Source organism: Leuciscus leuciscus (genome assembly GCF_965113295.1).
Source record: "Leuciscus leuciscus genome assembly, chromosome: 22".
NCBI lineage: Eukaryota > Metazoa > Chordata > Actinopteri > Cypriniformes > Leuciscidae > Leuciscus > Leuciscus leuciscus.
Genome location: NC_138746.1, coordinates 13,062,912 through 13,086,655, shown reverse-complemented (window position 1 = coordinate 13,086,655; position 23,744 = coordinate 13,062,912). Strand labels below are relative to the sequence as shown.

At 36.6% G+C, this 23,744-nt stretch overlaps 1 protein-coding gene across 7 annotated transcripts in view; it reads right to left on the bottom strand.

Moving 5' to 3' along the window:
- Nucleotides 1–344: 344 nt before the first annotated feature.
- khdrbs2 (KH domain containing, RNA binding, signal transduction associated 2) overlaps nucleotides 345–23,744 on the bottom strand; it is a 64,058-nt gene continuing 40,658 nt past the window's right edge. The window contains exons 5-14 of one of the 7 annotated variants that reach the window (XM_082153839.1): nucleotides 22,755–22,882; nucleotides 20,984–21,182; nucleotides 13,151–13,233; nucleotides 12,979–13,037; nucleotides 10,562–10,648; nucleotides 8,635–8,683; nucleotides 4,754–4,875; nucleotides 2,031–2,135; nucleotides 1,720–1,793; nucleotides 345–1,455 (exon numbers count right to left, since the gene is read on the bottom strand). In XM_082153839.1, coding sequence (XP_082009965.1) covers nucleotides 8,661–8,683; nucleotides 10,562–10,648; nucleotides 12,979–13,037; nucleotides 13,151–13,233; nucleotides 20,984–21,182; nucleotides 22,755–22,882 — 579 coding nt within the window. In that variant the 3' untranslated portion in view covers nucleotides 345–1,455; nucleotides 1,720–1,793; nucleotides 2,031–2,135; nucleotides 4,754–4,875; nucleotides 8,635–8,660. Of the gene's footprint in view, nucleotides 1,794–2,030; nucleotides 2,136–4,753; nucleotides 4,876–8,634; nucleotides 8,684–9,622; nucleotides 10,649–12,978; nucleotides 13,038–13,150; nucleotides 13,234–20,983; nucleotides 21,183–22,754; nucleotides 22,883–23,744 lie in introns of those variants that run through there. The other 6 variants (XM_082153842.1, XM_082153838.1, XM_082153840.1 and 3 more) reach the window with 6 other exon arrangements.

The following is a 23,744-nucleotide window of genomic DNA, read 5'->3' as shown; positions in this document are numbered from 1 at the left end:
GCGTTTTGGGGGCCTGAAAACGCAAACTTTTGAAAATGGGTTTCAAAGTGCAAGTTTTTTAAAACTATACCGTTATCGTCTCCGCGTAAACTACAAAACCGCACATTTGTGAAAACTGTGACAGGCTTATTACATGTTCAGTCTAAAGGCGCTTAGTGTTTCTTTACAAAGTGACATCGCCAACGACTGGCATGGCATGCATTACACAGCGCTTTTAGTAGTTTTCACGGATCCGTGTGAACGGGTGATCATTTTGACAACGTTGTCGTCTGTATGTGAAAAAACCCCTGCTTTTTTCCGTTTTTAGTACATCGTTGTCATGTAAACGTACCATAGAACTGAAATAAAGACGTCATAAGACATTATACATGGGTGTGTTGTAAAGTTTTATTATGTACTGTGAAGTATAAAACTGTGTTGCTGGTCAGGATTTTATCAGTGTTACTTCTACGCATTACATTACATGAGATAATTCACTTTTTAATAGGACATGTTCTCTTACTGTAGCATTATCATGAAGAGTTTTAATTTGATTGTGGTTCATATGAGTTCATATGCCCAATTATTGGTGGCAGAGTGACAGAGTCTGATTACCCGGTCTGCTAAGTGATCAAAATAAATGAAATAAAATCATTTTTTATCTCTTTATTGTCTCTATCAGCACATAACAGAGATGATGAGAGAGAACTGCTAGATTTGCTGACAACAGCTGAGTGAAATTGGCAGTAAAAGGATAAAAAAGATTTGTTTATATATGACTATAAAAACAATTATAATTTTATTGCATCAGTGGAAATGCATGTAAAATCTTAAGCCTATAGACGATTCTGCTTTCCCCATTCTTCAAAATGATATTACTTCATTCGTAGTCATAAGAAAATTGAATTTTAAAATTCTGTCTGAGCTGCGCTGATAACCTCAAGGGCACTTAAGACGGTGTTAAAATGCCACTCAGAAAAACATGATTGGATGTTTTGACATTTTCATTGCAAGGAGAAACACATCCAGCTGAGGAACTCAAAGCATTAATGAGAATATGTGTTCGTCTTTAAAGAGTTTTGGGCTGGATATTATGTGAAATTAATTTACTGTATGTTTTGTTTAACTGTTAAATAATTTCTGAAGCCTCAGGCTTTGAAAGCACAGGTTCTGATGAGTAGTATTTCGACATTGCTAGAAGTGACATACGCTGAGCAAACTGAGTCATCTGCTCACAGATGTCACAATGGCAGAAAGCACAGAAACAAGCTGCTTCTATAACCCCAAAACAAGCAGAACTGTTTGTGTGGCATAAGGATATTTATAGGTATTCAGTTTCAAGTAGTTGTATATCTATCAAGATTTAATGCACCATGTTAAACCCTCCCATTTAGCTGTCGTTGAGGTGACATAGCGTAGACAAAATATACTCCATCTTCAACAGCCATTTAATCCAATTATGTCCTTTTTTTTGTCCTGTGGGATAAAAAGATTAAGCGAAAAGAGGATATATGACCAAAAAATGCAAGACCTTACAGCACAACATTATGCATGAGAAAGGATTTAGCTCTTATTTAAACCTGAAAACAATGTTAGGATCAACATAGCCTTACATTACACCACAATATATGGCATGCATTATGTTGCTATGTTAATCTTAACACTGTATTACCATATCTCTGAAGAATTCAAACTGGATTTTTAGATGTGATACAGCTTAAGAAATGTATCTTCTTGGACCTTCTACGGTGGTCTGAATGAACCAATCCAGGAGTGAGGTCAGCCTCATAAGATACTGTTCAGCTTTCATTTAGCTGAAAAAGACAATAAAAACATGTGTTTTAACTTAGTGCAACTCAAAAGACATACATGTAGATTTCTAATAGGGAAAAATTATGTGAAACAAATAGATCAGCGTTGTATTCTACCATTCTCTATCAATACATACCAGACAGTACCTGTGCTTTTTATTTTACTGTAATTTCTTAAAGCTCTCTCATGCCGTCCTTTCCCATCTGTCACAAACCAAGTGTGTCCGTACAGTGACTTACACAAGATGGATACGCAGTGGTCACCTGTGCCCTGCAGTGATGTTCTGTCGAGATCAGCTCTATTGAAGGGCTGTGGGATCCATAGAAGTGAGAAGTTCAACACTGCTGGGGAAAGAAAATAGAGAGAAGTAATATATTTCATGGATTCCAAACACCACTAATTCTGGTACACTTTTACACTTATGTTTTTTGACTAACACCTCCCAATAGAAGAACATTATCACATACAAGTAAGACAGCTCGAACACTGTGGGCGGAAACACAATCTCGAGCAATGTTGGCAGTGACCTAGAGAAAGCACAGTTATATTGACAAACGTCTGTCAGTTGGAAGCTGTTCTCTACAGCCCTGCAATTATCTTTGGTTTCCAGAACAAATCCCTCAGTCGACTTGCCAAGTGTGTAGCGTTGCCATAATGGCAGAGAATAAGAGAGTGCAAGTGCACTCCTGCAAGCAGATGGTGTCATTGTATCACTGTCAAACCTCTGAATTTTCAGTCCGACTGCATTAATTGACTCTTCAATCATAACACAATCTTCACTACTTTTGGTGCAAAAAAAAGAAGAAGAAAAAAAATACCTACATGAGACTAAATTAAATTTGTTAAAGTGAATCATGAATACAAATAGTATTATTCATTATTAGCAATAGAGCACTTTATTCAAAGGGGTCATGGTTTGGCTGGTTAACATGTTAGGGATGCTGTTACTACCGGACCAGTTTAAAGTCACCATGAAATCAAAATGGACAATTCTTTTTTTTAATGGAATATTGCAGTATTCATTATAAATGATTTATCATTAGGTAACACTTTATTTTGATGGTCCTCTTTAGACATTCTGCTGACTATGCAAGAGTATTCGTAGACTGTCTGCTTAATATCTGCTAACACTTTATTGTGATGATCCTCCAACAGACATTCTACTGGATTTAGGTAACTTTGCAAGTACATCTCAATTTATTCTACTAACCCTACCAGTCTACTAATACTCAACTGATAATCTGAGATTTGTATATATATACACATCATGTTATAGTCAACAGAATGTCTAAATGAAACTAATCTTTAATCAAAATGACATATTTGCTGGAGTGAGGGTAACCTGTCACTCACATGAGATCACAGCAATAGCAAACAACATTGATCCAATAATGATCCGATCAATTCCTGATGGACATAATCAAGTCCTGCCCTGCATTGTTCTTGTTCGAGAAGCCGTTACACTGTACGTCACAACAGGGAAGAAAAGACTATCGCAACTTCTGTTTCATGTTAACTTTCAAATTATTAGCATTTTCTGACTAAATTAAAAAGCTGAAAGCAACATGTTGAATAGTATAACTTCATTATAGCACAGCACATGCAACTGCCTTTGAAATGCTATATGGATCGATTTCTCCGGGTATTATAGACCTTCTTGATCATTTTCCACAAAGATTTCACTCAATTTTAAATTAATCATTGATTGTCTTGTTTTCAAATGTCCTTGAATCACTGCAGAACAATTATCTTCCTAAAAAAGCTGTAATTTGCAAAGAATTAAACAGATGAAGAAATGGGTGAGTGGTAAAATGATTACAAGAAAACAGGTGAAAACGGCAAGGCTCGCTGCACTCTGAATTCATAAACAGGCGCTAGGCACTCTGGGAATGTGGCCCCTGGCTCACACAGTTATAAGCTCAGCATGAGAATGGCTTTGTGTAATGTGTCTGCCAAAACAGCACCAATACTGCTGGAATCCATTATACTCCTATAATACTAATCAGTTGAACACCAAAAATAAACAGAAGCTATGCAAACATGGCTGTGTTTTCCAGGTGCTGTGTTCAAGAGGGACTTTCGGAGTGTGATTTTCACTAGAGAAGACAGGATAAGCCACAAATTCATGTCTTCCTAAAGCGTATGGAGTGTTTTATTAAATGAAGAGCAAGGTTCTCTATAATGAGAAGAGTGGGACTACTGCTAATTGAGATTCATTAAAAACTAAAGGATAATTACATTGTGTCTAGCATGCTGAATAGAATATTTCATTAACACACCATCAAGAGTGCTGTGGTTTCGAAGCACAGCTGTGATTCGGCCGTGGGTCGCGCTGATATACAGACCGACAGAATGATTGCGGGTGTGATATTTTTACAACAGTTACACACAATATTGCCAGTTACTTTGTCTATTCTTGCTGCCTGCGACAACTAAAAGAGTTACACAGGAAGTCAAAGTAGTGTTTGAACAACTCACACCATTATTGCACCGAATGACAGTATGTCTACCTGGAACATGCAAACATGGACAAGTGGATTGCTTTAAAGTCCCAGGGCTGATGGGATGTTTATTAGCCTTCTTGGAATGACTCTCAGCAAATCAAATTCGAAGACCGGAACTTAAGGCCCATTCATGCCAAGGACAATAACTATAACGTTTTAATAATCATTCTAATTCTTTGAGACTCAATAATGACACGGATGAACAATATCATTGGAATCTCTTTCAGAACGATTTTTCCAGCTGATAAAAGATGAGAACTCTGACAACCAATCAGAATCCCCATGACTGAGTTTGAGCATTTAACAGAACGTTATTGTGCATTGGTGTGGATGAACACCATAAACGATATATAAACTGTTGTATAATCTGATATTATCTAAGTAAAGGCAGTCTACTTATTTTTCACTAAGCTTTCTGTACACTTGTAAGAGGCAAGTATAAACAATACTCAACTTACCCGGCATACAGCATCTGCGCACAGACTGTTTAGAAGCACTTCTTTGGCCAAATGAGACGGAGCCCCCTTACTTCTCACTGATTGGTCTTATCAATATGCTCCACATATCGACTACAAAGCGCCTGCAATGACAAGGAAGAGAATAGATGTTACTCGGGTTAAACAAACACAACGTTTAAGGGGAGGCTGAGAAGGGATATCCTACACTTGGCAGCATAAAAGAGCTGGATACGTGGGAGGACTCGGGTTGGGAAAGCAGCTGATGATAGTGATACCCTCCTCAGCGATAATATTTCTGACTAAAATCTTGCCTGAAGACAACAGGAATATGACCAGTGTATTCTGTCCGACATTCTGGTAGTTGTCAAAAAATGAGTGGCCTAAAACGCCTCAGAGGTCTCTTAGTCACCAACTACATCATGAGGTTGTTTCAGCTGTTTTGTTCGTAAAAGATTTTGATTCCCTGCTTATGATTCATGATCTACTGAAGAAAAAGCTGTATCTTCTTTCACTCTCCTCCACACTGACTCTCCGAAGGTTTAAAGTAGGTAATGATTACATCTCACATAACATTCCCAGGCTTAAAATAAAAGCTACAAGCTTAATTTAAAAGAATTTAGTGGATTTATTTTCAAATCTCTACATCGTCGGCACTGATCATTGATTATGGAAAAGTAATGGAGGTTGGATTAACTGATCTCTTCCCATTATCCACGTTCATTCCAAAAGGATCCTCTGAAGAGGCTTAGGCCGTGAGGCTCGCACACCCTTTCATGCCCGAGTTGTACAAGTCTTTTTAATTCTCGTACAATGGCTTTCACTGACCTTGTGGGATATCAACATCACAAGGGTATGATATAAAATAAGATTACATTTGAAAAGATGAAAGGCCCAACAGACTGCTCATCTAACATTTCAAAGGTCTGAACACTGCTTAAAAATCAGAGCTTGTTGATTTCTCTTTTTGCACAGTTAAAAAACTCTGTGTCCTTAAAATGTGTTTGTCGGCTCTCCTGCTGTGTTAAAAACCCATAGGAATTGAATTACAGGACCAGCACGTCTTCAACATCTTCAAGCACCATGCTGCCTGACAAAGTCATTTTAACTCATCCTTGCGTTTAAGATGGTTAAATCTGCATATTTATGTGTTTGATTTTAAAATGTCGGTTAATGTTGATATTTTTATCCTTATGCACTGATGGTTATGCAGAACGCTAAAGGGCTACAGACAAGTTATAGAGGTTAATAAAATGTACTGTAGATAATCTTAAAAAAATACATTTTAACAAAATCGCCGATAGCTAAGGAAGGTGTTTATATAGCAATTACCATTTTTGTTATTGGATTGTTATGCAAGTGCCCTTATAGTTTTTAATATCATGGCTATATTAAAAGTTGCTGTTTGGGCCATGACTTTACACAAACAACTATGCGAAAAGAAATGTGATGACAAGTCTAAAGCCTTTTTGTTCAAACGACTCTCCATCTCAGTCTCTCTACATGATGACTAACTGTCACAGAAAACAACAGTGATTTTCAACAGTGATGGAAATTCCACTAGTATTTGACAGCAAATTGAATGTGTTCTGTGTGAATTACAGTCTCCCAGCTGAAAATATCATACATTAATCTGTTATTGTCATCATAAATGCATTCTTCCTCACCACAAAAAAAAAAAAAAAAAAAAAAAGCATTGTGCATCACACAAGACCAGATTAACAGAAAGCTTAAAAAGTCCAGTTGCTTGTTACTAACAAATCAGTGTCAATTCATTGCACTACAGTCGAATTATCAGACCTCCTGCACTCTCTTTCACTAGGGAACAGTGTTTCAGGACAAATTAGCTATACATTAAAGCTTCAAAATCCACTGCTGACATGTTCAAGCCGCAGGTACTACTGCAAAATCGCCACCTGTGTGCCACTGATTAGAAGACACTGCCGATTTTAATCAGCAAGCCTAAAGCCATCCAGTCAAACCTGTCCTCAAATCACAAAAATACCATAATATTATTTAAATAATGCATAATCCATTTTTCATTATATTTAATGACATGCTATTTTACACAAATTAAATGTAGCAGCTGAATAGTTTATTTCAAGCAGACCATTAAGGATCAAAAACCACAGCAGTGTTAATGCAGCTAAAACATCTTCGTCATTGTTTCCGTTCCTATCACCTTTTCATTGTAAAGTAAGCCATCTGATAGGCGTCAGTGATTTAATCATCCTTTGTTGCTTTACAAATGGTTATCCGAGTAAAAAACGCATCTGTTTGAGCATGTCCCTGTCTTGTCCTTAATTAGACTATAAAACATGGCTGACCTCTACAAAAGACTTCCATCCATCAAGAGAACCAAAATAGTGTGACGACGGTCAAAATTAATAGAATAACTAGTTCCAAGCTTTGAATCTTCGAAAACACTAAAATGATAATGAAAAGGTTGCGTTAATTGATTTTTTTTTTGTTTCCGACGCACATAATTGCTCTGCTCTAGCAGAAAAGAAAAAAAAAACTAAATGAATCCAAAAGAACACTGTGTTTTAGTCTGTTATGCTCCACATGTTGGGATCGCCTGCATCGTAATTAATACAAAAAGTTGTTAATTACCCAAATGTTCAAAGCATTGTTCCTGAAGGCCACATTTCACTCGAGGTCATACTATCACCCTTAATATTTTAGTGGTGTGTGCAATTAATCTGTGCATAGTTTCACAAGTCTATTTCATACTGAGAGGGATTCTGTCTTTAAGCTAACCTAAAGGGATGTTTGTGTTGCTTGCTAAATGGCTTATTAATTGTAAAGTCACAACAAAACATTAATACATGCTCCTAACTCTGAAATAAAATTGTTTGATTTATTGTTTTCTCTTGCTCGAAGACAGCTCTGCACTACATATAGGTACTGTCTTGATGTTTTCCGATGAAGCATGACAGATGCTAAATGACTTCCATAATCCATATGCCCAGGGTGTTTCCCTGCCTACCCTTACAAAAAAATAAGTAGGCTATACTTCAAGTTAAATTTATTAAGTATACTTAAGTAAAGTTAAAGTATATTATTAAGTATACTTTATGTACTAAGCATACTAATATCAATGTACTAGAAGTAAACTAATAAATGTACTGTATTAAAACTATTGGTCCACTTTTTAGTATATAAAAATACACTTTCAGTATGCTTTAAGTGTAACAGTAGTAAACTTACACAACTTTTTAAAAAATATAATATGTACTGCAACTATACTACAAGTGAACTTATAGGTATGCTGATAGTTTACTAGTCAAATACTTGTAGTACATTTTTTAGTTTATGAAAGTACACTTTCAGTAAAATACTAGTTTAGTAGTTTTACACTGCAAGTACATTTTGTACGTTTTTTTAAGTGAACATAACATCATACTTATAGTTCACTATTTGTAATTTTATATATTTTTTGCACTTTAAGTATACTACTATGTTTCTATTTAGGTATACATTTTTTACACCTTTAACTGTACTTTAACGCTTTCCATTTAAAAAAACCATTTTATTATAGCTTCATGCATCCTTTTTTATCAGCACAAAAGCAGCAACATTTTAAACAAAAAGCTGAGAAAATCACATTTTTGCCAAGTACTACATCCGGATTGGATTTAGAATGATGATCAAAACACAGAAGGAATAGACCGAGTTCATCAACACCCCCAAAGCGTCACAGTCCTTTCCTCTTCATGGGTTCAACATTTAATTCTGTAACGTTACGTTAGGCAGTTTATTTACAACTATATATATATATATATATATATATATATATATATATATATATATATATATATATATATATACAACTAAACTATATTTGAATGTACTTGTCATGTAGAGACACTTTTGCAGCTTACCTAGTCTTGATTCAATCCACTGCATCTCAGCTCACAGAGAGACTGGTACCTGTTGGAAGGATAAATCGTATTTAAGATACAGATTTTGAGGTGCAATTAGTATAATACACAAAATGAAGAAGAGACAATGAGTGAGACTACAAGTCAAAACAAACGTACACTCGCATGCACGATTAACAGATGGATTGAAAACAGTTTGACAAAGCATATGTTACTATCAAAAAAGTAAACCAATTTGTGGGGCTGGACAAAAGCTGTCAGAGCAGAATATGATTTGAGAGCAACCATCTTTTTCAGCGTTTCTGGTTAAAAAGCTTAGTTTAGCTGGTCAGGTATTAAAGATCAGTTTTAGCTTGTTTTAAAAGATGGATTGTTAATTGCTTTTTCTTTCTTTCTTTCTTATGTGTTAGTAAGTCATTTTTGGTGTCACTAGTTAACTTTATTAGCGGATTTAGAGGGCCGAGGCATTTATTTGGGGTTAGTGAGGGCAGGTTTACTTTTTGAAGTATAAATAACTTAATTTATGACTGGCATTCGCAACATTAGAGTTATTATTAGGGTTACCTGCTTAACGTTTAGTCATCCTTTCGAAGTCTTAAAACGAGTCAGCATTCAGTTCTAATAGTCACAAAAAAGAGTTTAGGTCTCTATGGGGCCTTCAATAGTGCTGATATTTAAATGCATTGGTATTACAACAAAAATGCAGCCTTCTGATGTTCATTAACATAAATAGCAGAAGAAAATATACTGTAGGTAGCAGAGATAAAGCAATTTAAATGGATCCCATTCACTCCTGTGAGTGATGAAATATGAGTGTTGCTACAGTGGTTAACACCAAAGGCTGAAGGCACTTAGAACATCTTATTGGAATATGGGGACGTTCTTACCTCCTGAATCTCCATATCATTCTCAGAGTGACGTTAGTGCAGACAAGTCAGTCCGACTTATTGTTTAATAAGCTGAAGCTTAAAGAGTGTGTTAAAAAAGATTCAATTTATTGATCTAAACAGTTGATTTCCATTAACATGTTAAACATTTAAATGACTAATCAAGAGTCAATGAACAATTTAGAGCTAATGTTAAAAATTATTTAACAAAGTTTAATTCTATTAATGTAGCTTATCTATTATTACACAAAATGACTTGACAACGTCTCTACGGTTCCTTTTTGTGGCTTTCTTGGTTAAATATATATAAAAACAACATATTAGCCATTTCAGGTCAAACAGGCATTTAGTACTAGAAACAAGTACGTACCTAATCTAATTTTACAAAAAAATGATCTCATCCTTATTAACAAATTATAGCAACACAAGTTTACAATTATAATCACCTATTTAGAGAAGCTTGCACAAGGCGCTTTACATCCTTTTTATTACATTTTTATGTACAAATACAAGCTACACACAAAGCAAAGCACTTGGATGTGGCTACGTACATAGCCAATTGCTTTCAAACCCAATACTGATATCAAAATTAAATATACAAACTCAGTATTTACCATCATCAAATCAAGAAGTATTAAGAAAGATGTTATGTACAAAATGAGTCTTTTCACTGTGGTGATACACTTTTTCCTTAACGCAAAGATTCCCAAAATCCGGGAAGCACAATGTGTAGCTAATTCCATGCTTTACATTTGGGGGACAAACAATGGAAAACTAAAGGAAGGAGCATTCAATGACAAAAGTACACTGCCAAATTCTGGCCAGAACTAATGTTCATATGGTATTTTACAAAGAAGTCAACAGTTTCAGATAAGAAAAGAACGGACCATGTATCTCCCATCCCCCCACCCAAGGTTAGGATGAGTTTAAAAACATGGTTGACCTATCACTTAAAAATCCCTTTTTATATTATTTAGGCCTAGTAAATGCGGTTTGCATTGTATGGAGGTCACATGATCTGGAGCACCTTTAATATCTACCATAGGGGTGATCTCTGTAGCCCCCTCGATTAAGTCTTGATGCTGGAGCTTTGAGGTTGGGCCGGGATGATATCCAGTCCTCTTCTGCTAAAAGTTAGATGATTAAACAAAAAATGCAAAACTAATAATCAGGTAAAACAATCTTCATTTGAAAATTGAATTTAACACAAGTGAAATGTAGAGAAGTAGAGAAGCCTCCTTAAATGGTTGAAATGCAATGCTATGAAGATTCATCAAGGGATGGATATCCTAAGGCCATGTAATTCCATGTGACACTGGCAATTTTTAATGCTTTTTTAAAATCTAAGCAATACAAAATGATAAACTGAGCACCAGCTGATCATCTTACACATACATTTCAATAATTAGAGCTCCGTTCCCCACATCTCATCTTGGGCATATTCGCCTCGGTCCATTATCATAGATTTCAGAAATATACAATGTCACTTTGCCCTAATTATCAGTTACCAAAGGCTGAGCAGATGAGGCATGAAATCCTGGCTGAGCTCACAGCATGACCCTGCTGTCATTTAAATACAGTATGTGTTGGGAGCCGATGTTCCATTAGGTTCTCGGAGTGTGATCGCTGGGCCATTGAGGAAACAATCAGCCCGCCTTCAGGGCAAAGAACCTTAACCTTCATTGTTGCTAACTACAGTTTCACCGAGAAAGAAGAAAAAACCATTATACATCATGACAAAATCCCTTACATTCCAGTATTCTGTGTAATGATCACTACCACACAAACAGCCCTCCCTTACTCACATTATACTTAATATGTTTTCCCCTTACATCCTTCTCACTGTGAAAAACTGATCTTGCCAACTTACAATGATCCTATGGAAGCCTGCTTCCGCCTTTGAGTAAAAAATTAAATAAAAATACAACATGTAATTGTGAGATAAAGGGTTAGTTCACCCAACAATTTTAATTCTGTCATTACTCACCCTTGTGTCGTTCCAAATACGTAAGACTTTCGTTCATCTTCAGAACACATATGAAAATCTTTTTGATGAAATCTGAGAGCTTTCTGTCTCTCCATTGACAGCCTACGCAACTACCACTTTCAAGCCCCAGAAAGGTAGTAAAGACATCGTTAAAATAATCCATGTGACTCCAATTGTTTACTCGCGACGTTTTATAAAATTGAGGTTAAAGAACTGGAGTCACATGGATTACTTTAACAATTTCTTTATTACATTTCATTGGGGCTTGAAAGTGGTAGTTGCGTAGGCTGTCAATGGAGGGACAGAAAGCTCTCAGATTTCATTAAAAAATCTTCATTTGTGTTCCGAAGATGAACAAAAGTCGTACGGGTTTGGAACGACAAGAGGGTGAGTAAATGATGACAATTTTCATTTTTTGGGGTGAACTAACTCTTTAAATATTTGAAATAAAATCACATTGTGATATATAAAGTCACATTGCAAGAAGTCACATTTTGAAATACAGTCACACTGTGAGAAATAAAACCACATAGCAAATGATGAAGTTATATTTTGAGATATAATAACACACTGTAATATAAGGTTGCAAACAATGTCACAATTGGGAGAAATGAAGGTGCAACTGTGAGACTTAATGACACAGTGCAATATGAAGTTACAAATGCAAGACGAATTCGCTATTGTGAGATATAAAGTCACAAGTTACCTTCTTTTTTTTTTTTTTTACTCTGGAAGCAGAAATCCATATGATCCTAAATGCCGAACAAGCAAAACCTTTTGCAACACAATAAAATCTTGGTTTCAAGTCAAAAGGTGGCAAAATATCAAATCATTCCTTTTCACAGAGACACTCCATTGCACAATTTGACACAATGCAAAATGGATGAGCAGGTATGTATACAACGGGAAACTGGCATCAGAGGAACACAACAGTCTATGCCAAGAACAGAGGGAATCCTGCATCAAATATAATCCAGAGAGGGCATATATTCAAAGGCAAAGTATGGGCTGAAAGGCCATTCTGACTCGCTTGGTGGGCCTCAGCAACACCTCCAGCTCTCTACTGGCTCTGGTCCATGATTTCAAGTGCATCTTAAAACCCAGCCCTGAAGCAGACTAGTAAGGTAAGATGGCAGCTGCTGTGCTCTGGGCCTCTGTGATTTAACAACTGGCGAATGCCGCTAGGTGTTTTTCCTTACCTTTAGCTCTGAAACATTTAACAGCAATATGGAAAATGAATGAGGCAAAGAGGTTTCTCACTGGTGTGGGCAATGTGCCATGACTGAGTTTCAGCCCGCCTGCTATGCGAAATACTGCTATGCAAAGAGGATGTTTCTCTTTGTGGTGCACCATTCAAAATGGTTGACCTAAAATGCTAATAGTTTCCCTAGTGAGCAAAAAAAAAAAAAAAAAGTTTGTAATGAACGTCATGATGCTTTAGCAGAACTGTAGATCAGATAAATTCCTTACCATAATTATTATAGGTTTCATCATTATTGCCATGTCCATATTCATAATATTCTGAGACACTGTAGGAGAAAAAATATTTCTAATGAGACATTTTGATAGATTCTCAGAGTGAAAATACGCATTAATTAGCTCATGTTGTGACAAAATGTCTTTGAAGAAATGAAATGTGCACCTTTTCGACTGGTTGCTGTAGTTGTCATCATAGCCCTCATAACTCTCGTCATCATATTCCCCGTCATAACCATCATCATATCCCTGAAATAAAAGAAACACAAAAGAATAATCACAGAGGGAGACGTAAGAGGTCTGAATCCATCTCATAGCAGTACTCTAATTGTTTAGGGTTGGAAAATCAATGTTTAATTACACTGCAATAGGATTTCTCTAATAAATATACTCCAAGAGTGGTGGACTGGCACAGCTGAATCATGTCCAACAGAAAATATTGATCAGCAAGCGACAATTGTCTCATTTGCCATGTCTAAAGACAAGTGGATAATCGATTCAATATTATAGACAAAAGAAACAATAAACAGATTAAAACTTCATAATAACATGTCCAAGAGATCCTACATTAGTCATGACTGGTGTCATCCATACACTTATTCTTACTTTTGAGCCATCACTGATATTGAGAGGAATTATTATCATTACCATTCATATACTGAATGTGCAGATATTTTATGGTCTGACTGTGCTTTAATTCTGGCTTTATATTTTGGTCTGATGGAAATCCAGAATGAAGTATTCCAGAGAGTTGTGTAGTAATATAAATGATAAAACGATAATTCTGTTCCTTGTTTCTGATTTGTCAACACAGCGTTTCATTCATGCTAAATAATACACAATATTACAATCATACAATGACGCTATGACACTATATTGGATTGATTAAAGTAACTATCTATTAGGTAAACTCCAAATTATTCATAAATGCAAACTCATAACATACAGTTTCGTGTTTCCATTTTCTTGTTCGACAGACTAACTGAAAATGCTTCCTTTTTTATTAGGCCTAATCTGCCAGAAAAAAACCTGCAAGCTATTTTGACCCAGCCTATTCCCTTTGCATTCAAATTCTGCACAACAGTCTGCTTTTATGAGTATGAAGAAGGATTAAACTAAATGAAAATCATGGATTATGCCAGGGATTAAGTTGTTCAGGAGATCTAACGCTCAAGTTTCCTTCTATTAGTTTTTCCTCCTGCTAATAGGGTCAGGGGTCTGTCCTCTTCCACTATTGACCGGTTTGTTAACATTGCCTCTTGATAGAGTGCTATGCATATCTTAAGCAGCAGAGTATACAGCAGAAGAGGCAGCATGTTGTACTATTTAATTGCATATTTCAGAACATGTCAATCACACTAATACCAACAGCTCTCTGAGGAAATACATTTTAGCAGAAGAGTGAGAGGTAGAGGCTGACCTACCCGTTTAATAGGGTCATTTCATCAAGAGCGGAAGGAGTAGCTTCCATTTTAACACTCATGAAAAAAAAGATGTGTCCTTTTTGTCTGCTATGACATTTAATGACCAAACAGAATAGTTCACCCAAAAATGAAAATTCGATCATAATTTACTCATCCTCATGTCATGTTACGATCTGTGCGATGAACTTTTTGTTCCAGAAAGAAAATCAGAAAAAAAGAAAGATATGAGGGTGAGTGAACTATTCCTTTAAAACTATAACTATAAAATATACGCCCAAAATAACTTGACATACTACGATATGAACACATGAAAACGCATGAAAACCCATACATCAAATTTCAGATATTAAAACTATTTTGGATCTTACAGTATGCAGAGGCCTTGCACATCTATGCAAACATTGTGTGACCAGGGTATAATTACAATATATTACTTAGTATAATAACAAAGTGCTGTTTAAAAGGTCATTGTGTCTGACCTTCCTGACTTTACCATGCACTTACAAGCCACTGCGCATCATTTGAGCAAGCTCTAGTTAATGGTGCTTGATTGTTACATTTCAACACTCATTTAAAAGAGCAATTAACTCTGGTCCTATTGAGCAAGCTAACAGGAAATAAATCAAGTGGTAGAGAGCACTGCAAGAGTAATTAATACAGCAGACAGCCAAAGGTCTTCAATACTCAGCTTCATTATCAATTGACAACCACCAACATCTCTTGACAGTGACTGATCACTGTGTGGGACGGCAACTGAATATGATTCCTCACTGGAGAGCAGCAAAAGGAAATGAATGGTTGAAAACGCTTTTTGGCTGTGGCTCCGTCTGCTTATTGAATGAAGTCTCTTTGTCTACCCCTTATTTATCAACCATTTTTTCAGGCCTAATATTTTCAGTTTGAAGTATGAGCAAACATGGGCTTAAGGCCAGACAGGATGAAGCAGTCTGAAATATACTGACATTCAACAGGTCATATATATATATATAAAAAATATATATATATAAAAAATAAAAAAATAATATATATATATTTTTTTTATTTTTTTATTTTTTATGGTCCGTTCTGATTGTTGCAAACGTTGAAAGGACACATAATTCTTTCAAACATAATCAAAATGGGATTTCATTGCACATCAATTTTATATTAAAGGGAAACTGCACATCAAATGTTTGTCCAATATGATGTCCAACCCGCCTGTCAATGTATGTATTTCCATACCTCTGCACACCCTGCTCGCGCAGACATCACACGTCATCAGTGCGTTTCATGGTATGCAGAGTTAGACAGATGTCAGTGCAAACACCAAAACTGAAACAGCCACCTGAACCAAATCAAAGAGCTTATGATGTGTTCAGGCCATAACTACTGTAATTAGCAAGAGATGGAAACCCATGACGTTATACCTGTGATTCGAATTCATGCGTTTCAATGGCTACACTATCAACAGTGAAATGAATCTGCAGCAGTCAGGTGATACAGGTCAGTGCTCTTTAAGTTGCTTATGTTCATTATTATTGTAATGTTAGGTGCTTTGAGACATGAGGTAGTTTCATTGCGATTTGACGACAATCTGATTGAATAGTTTTTTTTTTAAAACAGCTGCTCTCTGAGTTCCCCCATACATTTCCATGCAAATATGTCAATTACCATGTGTTGATCCATATGTGGAGAAATCATTACATATTCAAGAGCACAAGATTTCAAGAGAACAGATTTCACAGATTTTACAATATACCAAATAATGTAATCAAGCAAATTATTGTCTGTGGCCAGGAGTCAGGTTTTAATTTAATTTATTTATTTATTTTTCCCACAGAATTAAAATATCTTACTACTTACCACCTGGAAATGCAAATAATTGATATGTCTATTCGTATATGATAACAGCTCATTGAATTGTTAAGACACTTTCCACCAACTCAAGAACAACCACATGAATATTTATAGAGCTAAAATAACAATTTAGAGAAGCCTGAAAGCACAGGATTTGCCTGAAAGCACAGTCGTTTGCCAGTACTAAGAAGGTGGCAGCAGAAATGTATGCAGGGAGCTCTGTAATAAACTAAGACTGTTTATTGCCAAAGATCTCACAGTAGAAATATAGGAGCACAAACTTTTACAATCACCCAAATAAAAGAACTAATTCAGTAAGCTGATGACAGACTAGTAGGCTATTACTTCTAACCTTCAGATGTCGTGTAACTGAGCAATCTATTTCGCATTTGCGAATCATGTCGCAATAATTTTTAATAGGAGTTATTTATGCACGACAAGGAGCTCTGATTCAGTAATCACTGACCAGTAAATATAACATTGCTCATAGAAAGCATAAGGCCTGATATTTGCATGCACTGTACACAACAATTGAACCACCACAGCAAGCCACATAACTCATGATATTTTCAGCAAAAGCAGAAGTTCTACTTTTCTGTGCTATTTTTTATGCAGCTCTTAGACCTGAAATAATATGCAGAGCCTCTAGGCATTTCACATGCTTCTCTTCAGCAGGAAATTATTAAACTTCTTCTCGAGGTGTGTCGTACATCTGTTTTATTAAACGAGGGAGTTCTGCATGAAGAATTCCATTTCAATAATTAGTTCACCTCAAAAATGTCAAGTCAGCAGCGTAAGCGAGCCCATTGTTAAAAAACAATTACAGCCATGGTGAGAACCTTGTGAGAACTGTGCGAGCGAAGCCTTTTTGCAACATTCTATTCTGCACGTTGAATCGGCTCTTGCCATGTGAAGTGGTGTGTGATTGTGTGTCTAAGAGGTTTACTGTGATATACGAGACACTCAAAGGGCCCTATCTTGCACCCAGCGCAAGTGACTTTGTACACCGACGCATGTATCATTCCTATTTTGCACCCGCGCAAAGCGGACTTTTCCCTCCACAGAAGCACGTCGGTTAACTAAGAAATACACTTGCGCTCCCGGGGGCGGTTCAGCGCAAAGAGGAGGCGTGTTCCGGCGCAAACGTTCCTTCTTGCTATTTTGCAGGTTTAGAAAACAATTGCGCCACTAACCAGGAAAAAATAGTTTAAAGTCAGTGGCGCGTTGCGCATGTTATTCATAGGCTATTTTAAGGGCGCATGCTTGGCCATAATCAATGTAGCGTGTGCACAACGCGCACTTTGATTCTCTCATCTACACAGAAGCAGCAGTTTTCATTTTTGCAAATCATACATTATTACGATAGATAGATAGATAGATAGATAGATAGATAGATAGATAGATAGATAGATAGATAGATAGATAGATAGATAGATAGATAGATAGATAGATAGATAAACAATTTATTATAAAAGCATACATCTAGCTTACACATTTCTCCATTTTCATGTAACTTCTCTCTTTTACGGCCGTGACGAGAGCGTTGCTCTCCTTGGCTGTGAACCGCTGCTGGCGCGCGCCTGGCAAATCCGCCGTTACAATAGCAATCCGCTATGGAAAAAGCGCGTCTGCTCTTAAAGGGAATGTGAGATGACGCTCTGATTGGTTTATTTCACGTTACGCCCAAACCACACCTATGAATAATGAAGCTACTTCAGACCAACCCATTTTAGATTTGCGCCTGGCGCAAGAGGCATTTATCCCGCCGGTATAATAGCAACAGCGCCGAGACCCGCCCACAAAGTTACTTGCGCTTTGCGCTTTGACACTTGCGTTTCAGATCGTTAAAATAGGGCCCAAAGTCTTCTTTCACAGTCATAGACCCTTTTCATTTATTTATCCACACTGTGCTGGTTGTGACCTTAGAATGCATTCTGTATGGTTTTTAATTGGGTTGTTTAACAGTTTGTACATTTAAACAGTATATTATGGATGGAAAATTCTAGGGTGTTTTGGGGAGCGTATAGTCCCTATTTTAAAGGGTTAGTTTAAATAAAAATAAATAAATAAAAAATTCAATCATCATTTACTCTGACCCTCATGTCATTCCATGTATATCCAAATGGTAAACGGAGGATCAAACATGCTTGCTTGACTTCAAAAGACTTAGATTAATCCGCTTGATTAATATGAATATCTTTCAAGTTATTAAAAGTAGTAGTGTGCGCATGCAAAATTGGGAAGGTGCTTGGTCAAGAAAAAGTCAAAATCAAAGAAATGAAAAACATAAATTCCCAGGAAACTTAAATATACAACTTAAATTTCAATGTTTCAATCAAACAAGGTCTTCGTCAGGCAATAAGAACAACAAATATCAAGGGATTTTAAATTCACATAGCCTAAACCCTCACACCTGATAAAAGACAAGGGCGATCAGCAAACTAACCAAACTATCCCTTTAAAAACTAGTTTTATCCAACCGAATTGAAAAAGTAATCATTGTTCTCAAACAGTTTTACCCATCTGCCATTGATCGAGATAAGCAGATGGCTCCACCCCCAATCTAACACCATTGGTTGAGACCCTGTTGCTATGCCGGGCTGGTCAGAATAATCAAACAAACAAAACAATGTTTGATAACGCCACTGATCCTCAGTGTTGACACTTTTCAGCATACTCACCTACAAATGACTTATGGCCACTCTGCATATTAAGACGGGATAGGAAAAAGTATTTTAACATCAAACAACATACAAACAACGGCAAACAGATAAGAAAAACTGGATAACTGCAAATCAACCAGCAGCTTTGAACATTATTTTAAAATGTTAGAGCACAGATATCCCACTAGTTTTCTACTTAGCCACATTCAGAGGTTTGTTTATTTTGTGGTAAGAAAAGGGGCGTCAGCTCATAGAGCGCCGGACTGGTTTGTAGAAGAGTGAAGAGCCCTCTGAGAAAGCACTTGTGATCTTTAAGTAAAGCTGTTGTGCTGAGAGGGAGAGGAGGATGTCTGGCACGGCTCGGCTGATGCATAAGAGCTGATTAACTGGATTTAAATGCTCACCAACAAAAAGAGCAGAACATTGCCACACAGCAGTGGATATTCATGCGTCTTTCATTTTATACATTTTAAACCTGGATGACAGCAAAGTTTGTATAAAAGCAGACAGAAAATCCATAAAAAAAAACTGCCTGACTCTTTCTATTGAACATACAGTACATAGTATATACACACACACACCCATAGAATTAGATTCTTTTCTCAACCTTCTCTGTAATTTTTTGTCTATTAAGCTTGTGAATAAATTTCTATTTCATTAAAGAATATAACTGGCAGTGCATATTATTTTAAGGGTTTGGATAAATAAAAATAAAAAAATCCTCTCCAAGTTTACCAAGCTTATCATTTATATATTACAATAATTATTAATATATGTTATATTTATTTATTTATAATAATTTGTATTATTATGATTATGCAATCGACAGTGTTTTCATTATCTAGTTAGTATATCAGCACCAAACCTTTCCATGATTGTTTGATATTACTGTAATATAACTTTTCAGCTGTTGCGTTAATCGCACACATTTAATATGATTCATAAAGATACTGAATCCTATAAAATGATTCTTATCAATGAAATGTGAATAGTTAATACAAGATGCAATTTCCAGATTCAAATCTCTCTCTATGTGTGTATTATGTATAGAAAATGATAGAAGACATGAAGATATGCATACTATTAAACACATATTTCCACAAATAACTATTGGAATTCTCACATTTTCTAGGGAAAAATCCCTGAGGTTGAAGATGGGCAAGGTTAGATTTGGAATGGTGTTCCTAGTGAACTACTCATTTCCTGGTCCACTTTCCTCCACCTGCCTACCCAAGACCCAATTACTCAGAAATATTTCCACGTTTTTCATGTCTCCAGTAATACAGAGGCTCTCCAGCAGAACTCAATTCATGTTGGTAATGAGTCTGTACTCTAACATTTCCCCATGCAGACAGACCAATCTGCCACAGTGCTGCACATATAGGACTTTTGCATTAGGCAAAAGCTCAGAGGGAATCGAATCCATGAGATATTGCTTTTTTCATTAGGTTGGAGTTTGACGTTCACTTGGCAGAGAATTCTCAAAACTAACCTTGTGCACACCTGGGTGCAAAAAGTCTGCAATGTGGAGGTGGTGTCCTACAAATGGCGAAAAGGATCCACTGTTTTATTATAATGATAATAATAATTATCCTAATTATAATACTGAAAGTGTTAGTCAAACTCATTGCCAGCCTCAAATAATAGTCAATGGAGTGAGCAGATGCTTTCCTTTTTGTACCACATGGCTGTTCTTCACAGTATGTGAACATGTGGACTAACATCTTAAGGCATTCAATCTGTCAAAATGGGTTCTGTCTCCACTGATTCATCAACCTTTGGTAAATAGAAAGGCCATTCCTGTGAGTTTTTGCCCATTTACCTCAGTGGATTTGATTTAAGGATTCATAAACCTTTCTTCTGCCAAGCCTTTTATTTTGTGAGCGTGTTTATATGGTTTTGTGTGGGTGTATAAGCAATACTTTCAGTAATAAACATCAACTCAACTTTGGTCGTATACAGTAGAACATCAGAAAATGTTCACCAATTTCTTGGTGTAGAAAATGCACCCCATTTAACTAAAACACGTAAACACTACAAAAAAAATAATATTTAAAACACGTAATCTTCACTTACGTAGTCATCATATGATTTGTGTGTGGCCTGCAGTACAGAGGCTCTGTATCCAGGGGTCCCTGTAGTTCCTCTGGTCCGGGGTGCAGAGACTCCTCTGGCTAGTGTTGGTGTGGTGACGGAGGAGCGCGTGCTCACAGTTCCTCTGGGTGCTGCTGTTCCTCGTCCAGGAGGAGTGGGTGGAGCGGTCCCTCCTCGACCTCTAAAAACAAAGTAAATGGAATGATATGATTTTAAGCACAAAATAGCCTTTTTCTGTTTTTTATGAAAATAAAAATATGTATTAGTATAATATATATATATATATATATACACACATATATATATGTGTGTGTGTGTGTGTGTGTGTGTGTGTGTGTGTGTGTGCGTATTTAAAATTGAGCTAAAATACAACAAAGATTATTCATGAACCAATATTCCAACAATGTCAATAATTGAATGCCATTAAAAAAAATCTCAATTTCATATTCAAAACAGTTTGTCTATGTACAATTAGCTATAATGTAATGTGTAACCATTTTGATTCTTCTGAATATGCAATTTACAGTGTAGCCATTATCTTAGGCACTTCAGTAAAAGTGTTAACTTGACTCCAGTCTATCACCAAATTTACCCATAATTGTTTGACATTACCGTAATATAACCGTAATGCAGAACCACATGCAGTGACAGCACTATGCAAAATTAGTGCAGCACAACTCCAGTGTTTACAGATAAAAAATTAGCATTTTGTGTGAAGTCATTTGCTGCAGTGCAATAATAGTGGGTTGCTGTTAGCTAGTGTTTTCATCACAGACAGCCTATTAAAGCCCTGTGAACCATGAGTTTTCAAAGCTATTGCGATATTCACTGCCTCAGCTCTTTTCTTTTACAGCACTGCTCTGGTAACACACTATAACAGTGGCAGTGAAGCATGGCATCAAAAACCGACCTGTAGAACACATTGTTTCATTCACTATGATGAGAGACAACTTTATTTTGATCTGCTACTGTTTTTAGGATGAATCAAGGGGTAAAGTTGTTTGTTTCTAGAGTAATATTCGACCTGATTACAGATGCAACATGGCAGATGGAGTTGGCAACCCTGGTGAATGGCAGATGTTTCGGTCTGTCCAGATCCACATTCAGTCTATCCAAATCCAAAGACCCTACAGAGACTAATGGCCTCGTCAGTGTTGTTTTTGCCATGCTGATGTGTGCTAATGACTTCTCAGGGCACCACAAGGAGCACATCAAGTGGAAGAGGCACTTTATAGCTTTATCCGCCAGGAACGGTAAACAGAAATATCATATTTTGAATCTATTATTACTACCTGAGGTAACGCAAGCTGTCGTTGTTGTGGGAGAATCCTAAAGGGATCTTCAGAGGCTCCAGCAAGCCAGAACAAGTGCAGTGTGGAATTTATTAAATAAACATTAAAGACGGTGTAAATAATGTATGATGGTATATATAAGTTATGCTTTTGATGAGAACCAATAAAGCTTCACCTGCTAACCTGATTAATAACACTGAGCCTCAGGGCACTTTCATGATCCAACAGAGCGCAGATGTTAGGGAATCAAAATGTAGATTTTTTTGAATGATATTATATCATATTATTTGAAATGAAATCAGATTTTTATATCTTTAAGAATCTCCAAAATTTCTTGTTTCTTGTTCCTTGGAAGAAATCATTTTTGGAACGACATGAAGGTGAATAAATGATGTCATATTTGGGTGAGCTAAAAGGTTTCTATGATTCTTCAGAGGAGTGACGGGGTGAAGCGACTGTACCGGGTGGAGGCTGTGGAGGTCAGACGTAAGCCACGTCCTCGCGTGGTTCTTCCTCGGCTTGGGTCATCTGAACCATTTAAATAGGAGAGCTCACGAAGCTGCTCCTGCCTGATCTCATCATTGTAATCCTGTGGGAGGAAAAAAACAAACCTGCCATAAAAAAAAAACACATTTATATACCAAGGCAAAGGTGTTGTATGTGAATCTCATCTGACATGCTTCTCTTCAACCACTGCAAAAAGAAATGATCCAGTTGGATGCACATCCTGCAGACACCAGCATCAAAGCAACAGAGCTTTAAATGCATTGCCAGACAACCAGAACGTTGGCCGGGAATGTTAAATATACTGCCAGAAAGTTTTGCTGACTTCAAACAAAAAATGTGTGTAAAAAAAAAAAAATGAAACCTGTGTTTTTCAGATGTGGAGGACAATAAACATTTTAGCATACATACTAACAAAATGGCACCATAAGACACGCACTCCAACACACACTGAAAATATAGTGTGAAATGAGGTACCGTGATGCACACATATCTTTCATTTAGAGTAAGAGGAATGATAGAGGCAGGAGAAAAATAGAGCACTGGCTTATTAACTTTGTTTGACATCCGCTATCAGTGCATTGTTGTGAAAGAATAATTCCACTTTCTGCATTTATAAAGTCCCTCTCTCATTTGATTGAACATGACAGGGCCCTGAATCACAAGGACGATTACAGAGTGGATAGCGCTTATTTTATTATCATGTCGCTGCCACAGGCAGATAAACGGAGCCTCATTTCCACCAGCCACTTATTTCCCTTCCTGTTTGGCACAACTGCTGTGTACAGGCAAATATCAGACATGGCAGCTAAAGGAGAAAGGCCTTTCCACAGAGATATGCTCAACAATCAATAAAAACTGCATTAGAGCTGCTTCTGTGTCCACTGTACCTTGTAATATTAAGAGTATAGTAGAGAAAATGTAGAAATGGAGCATAAATAGAGTTT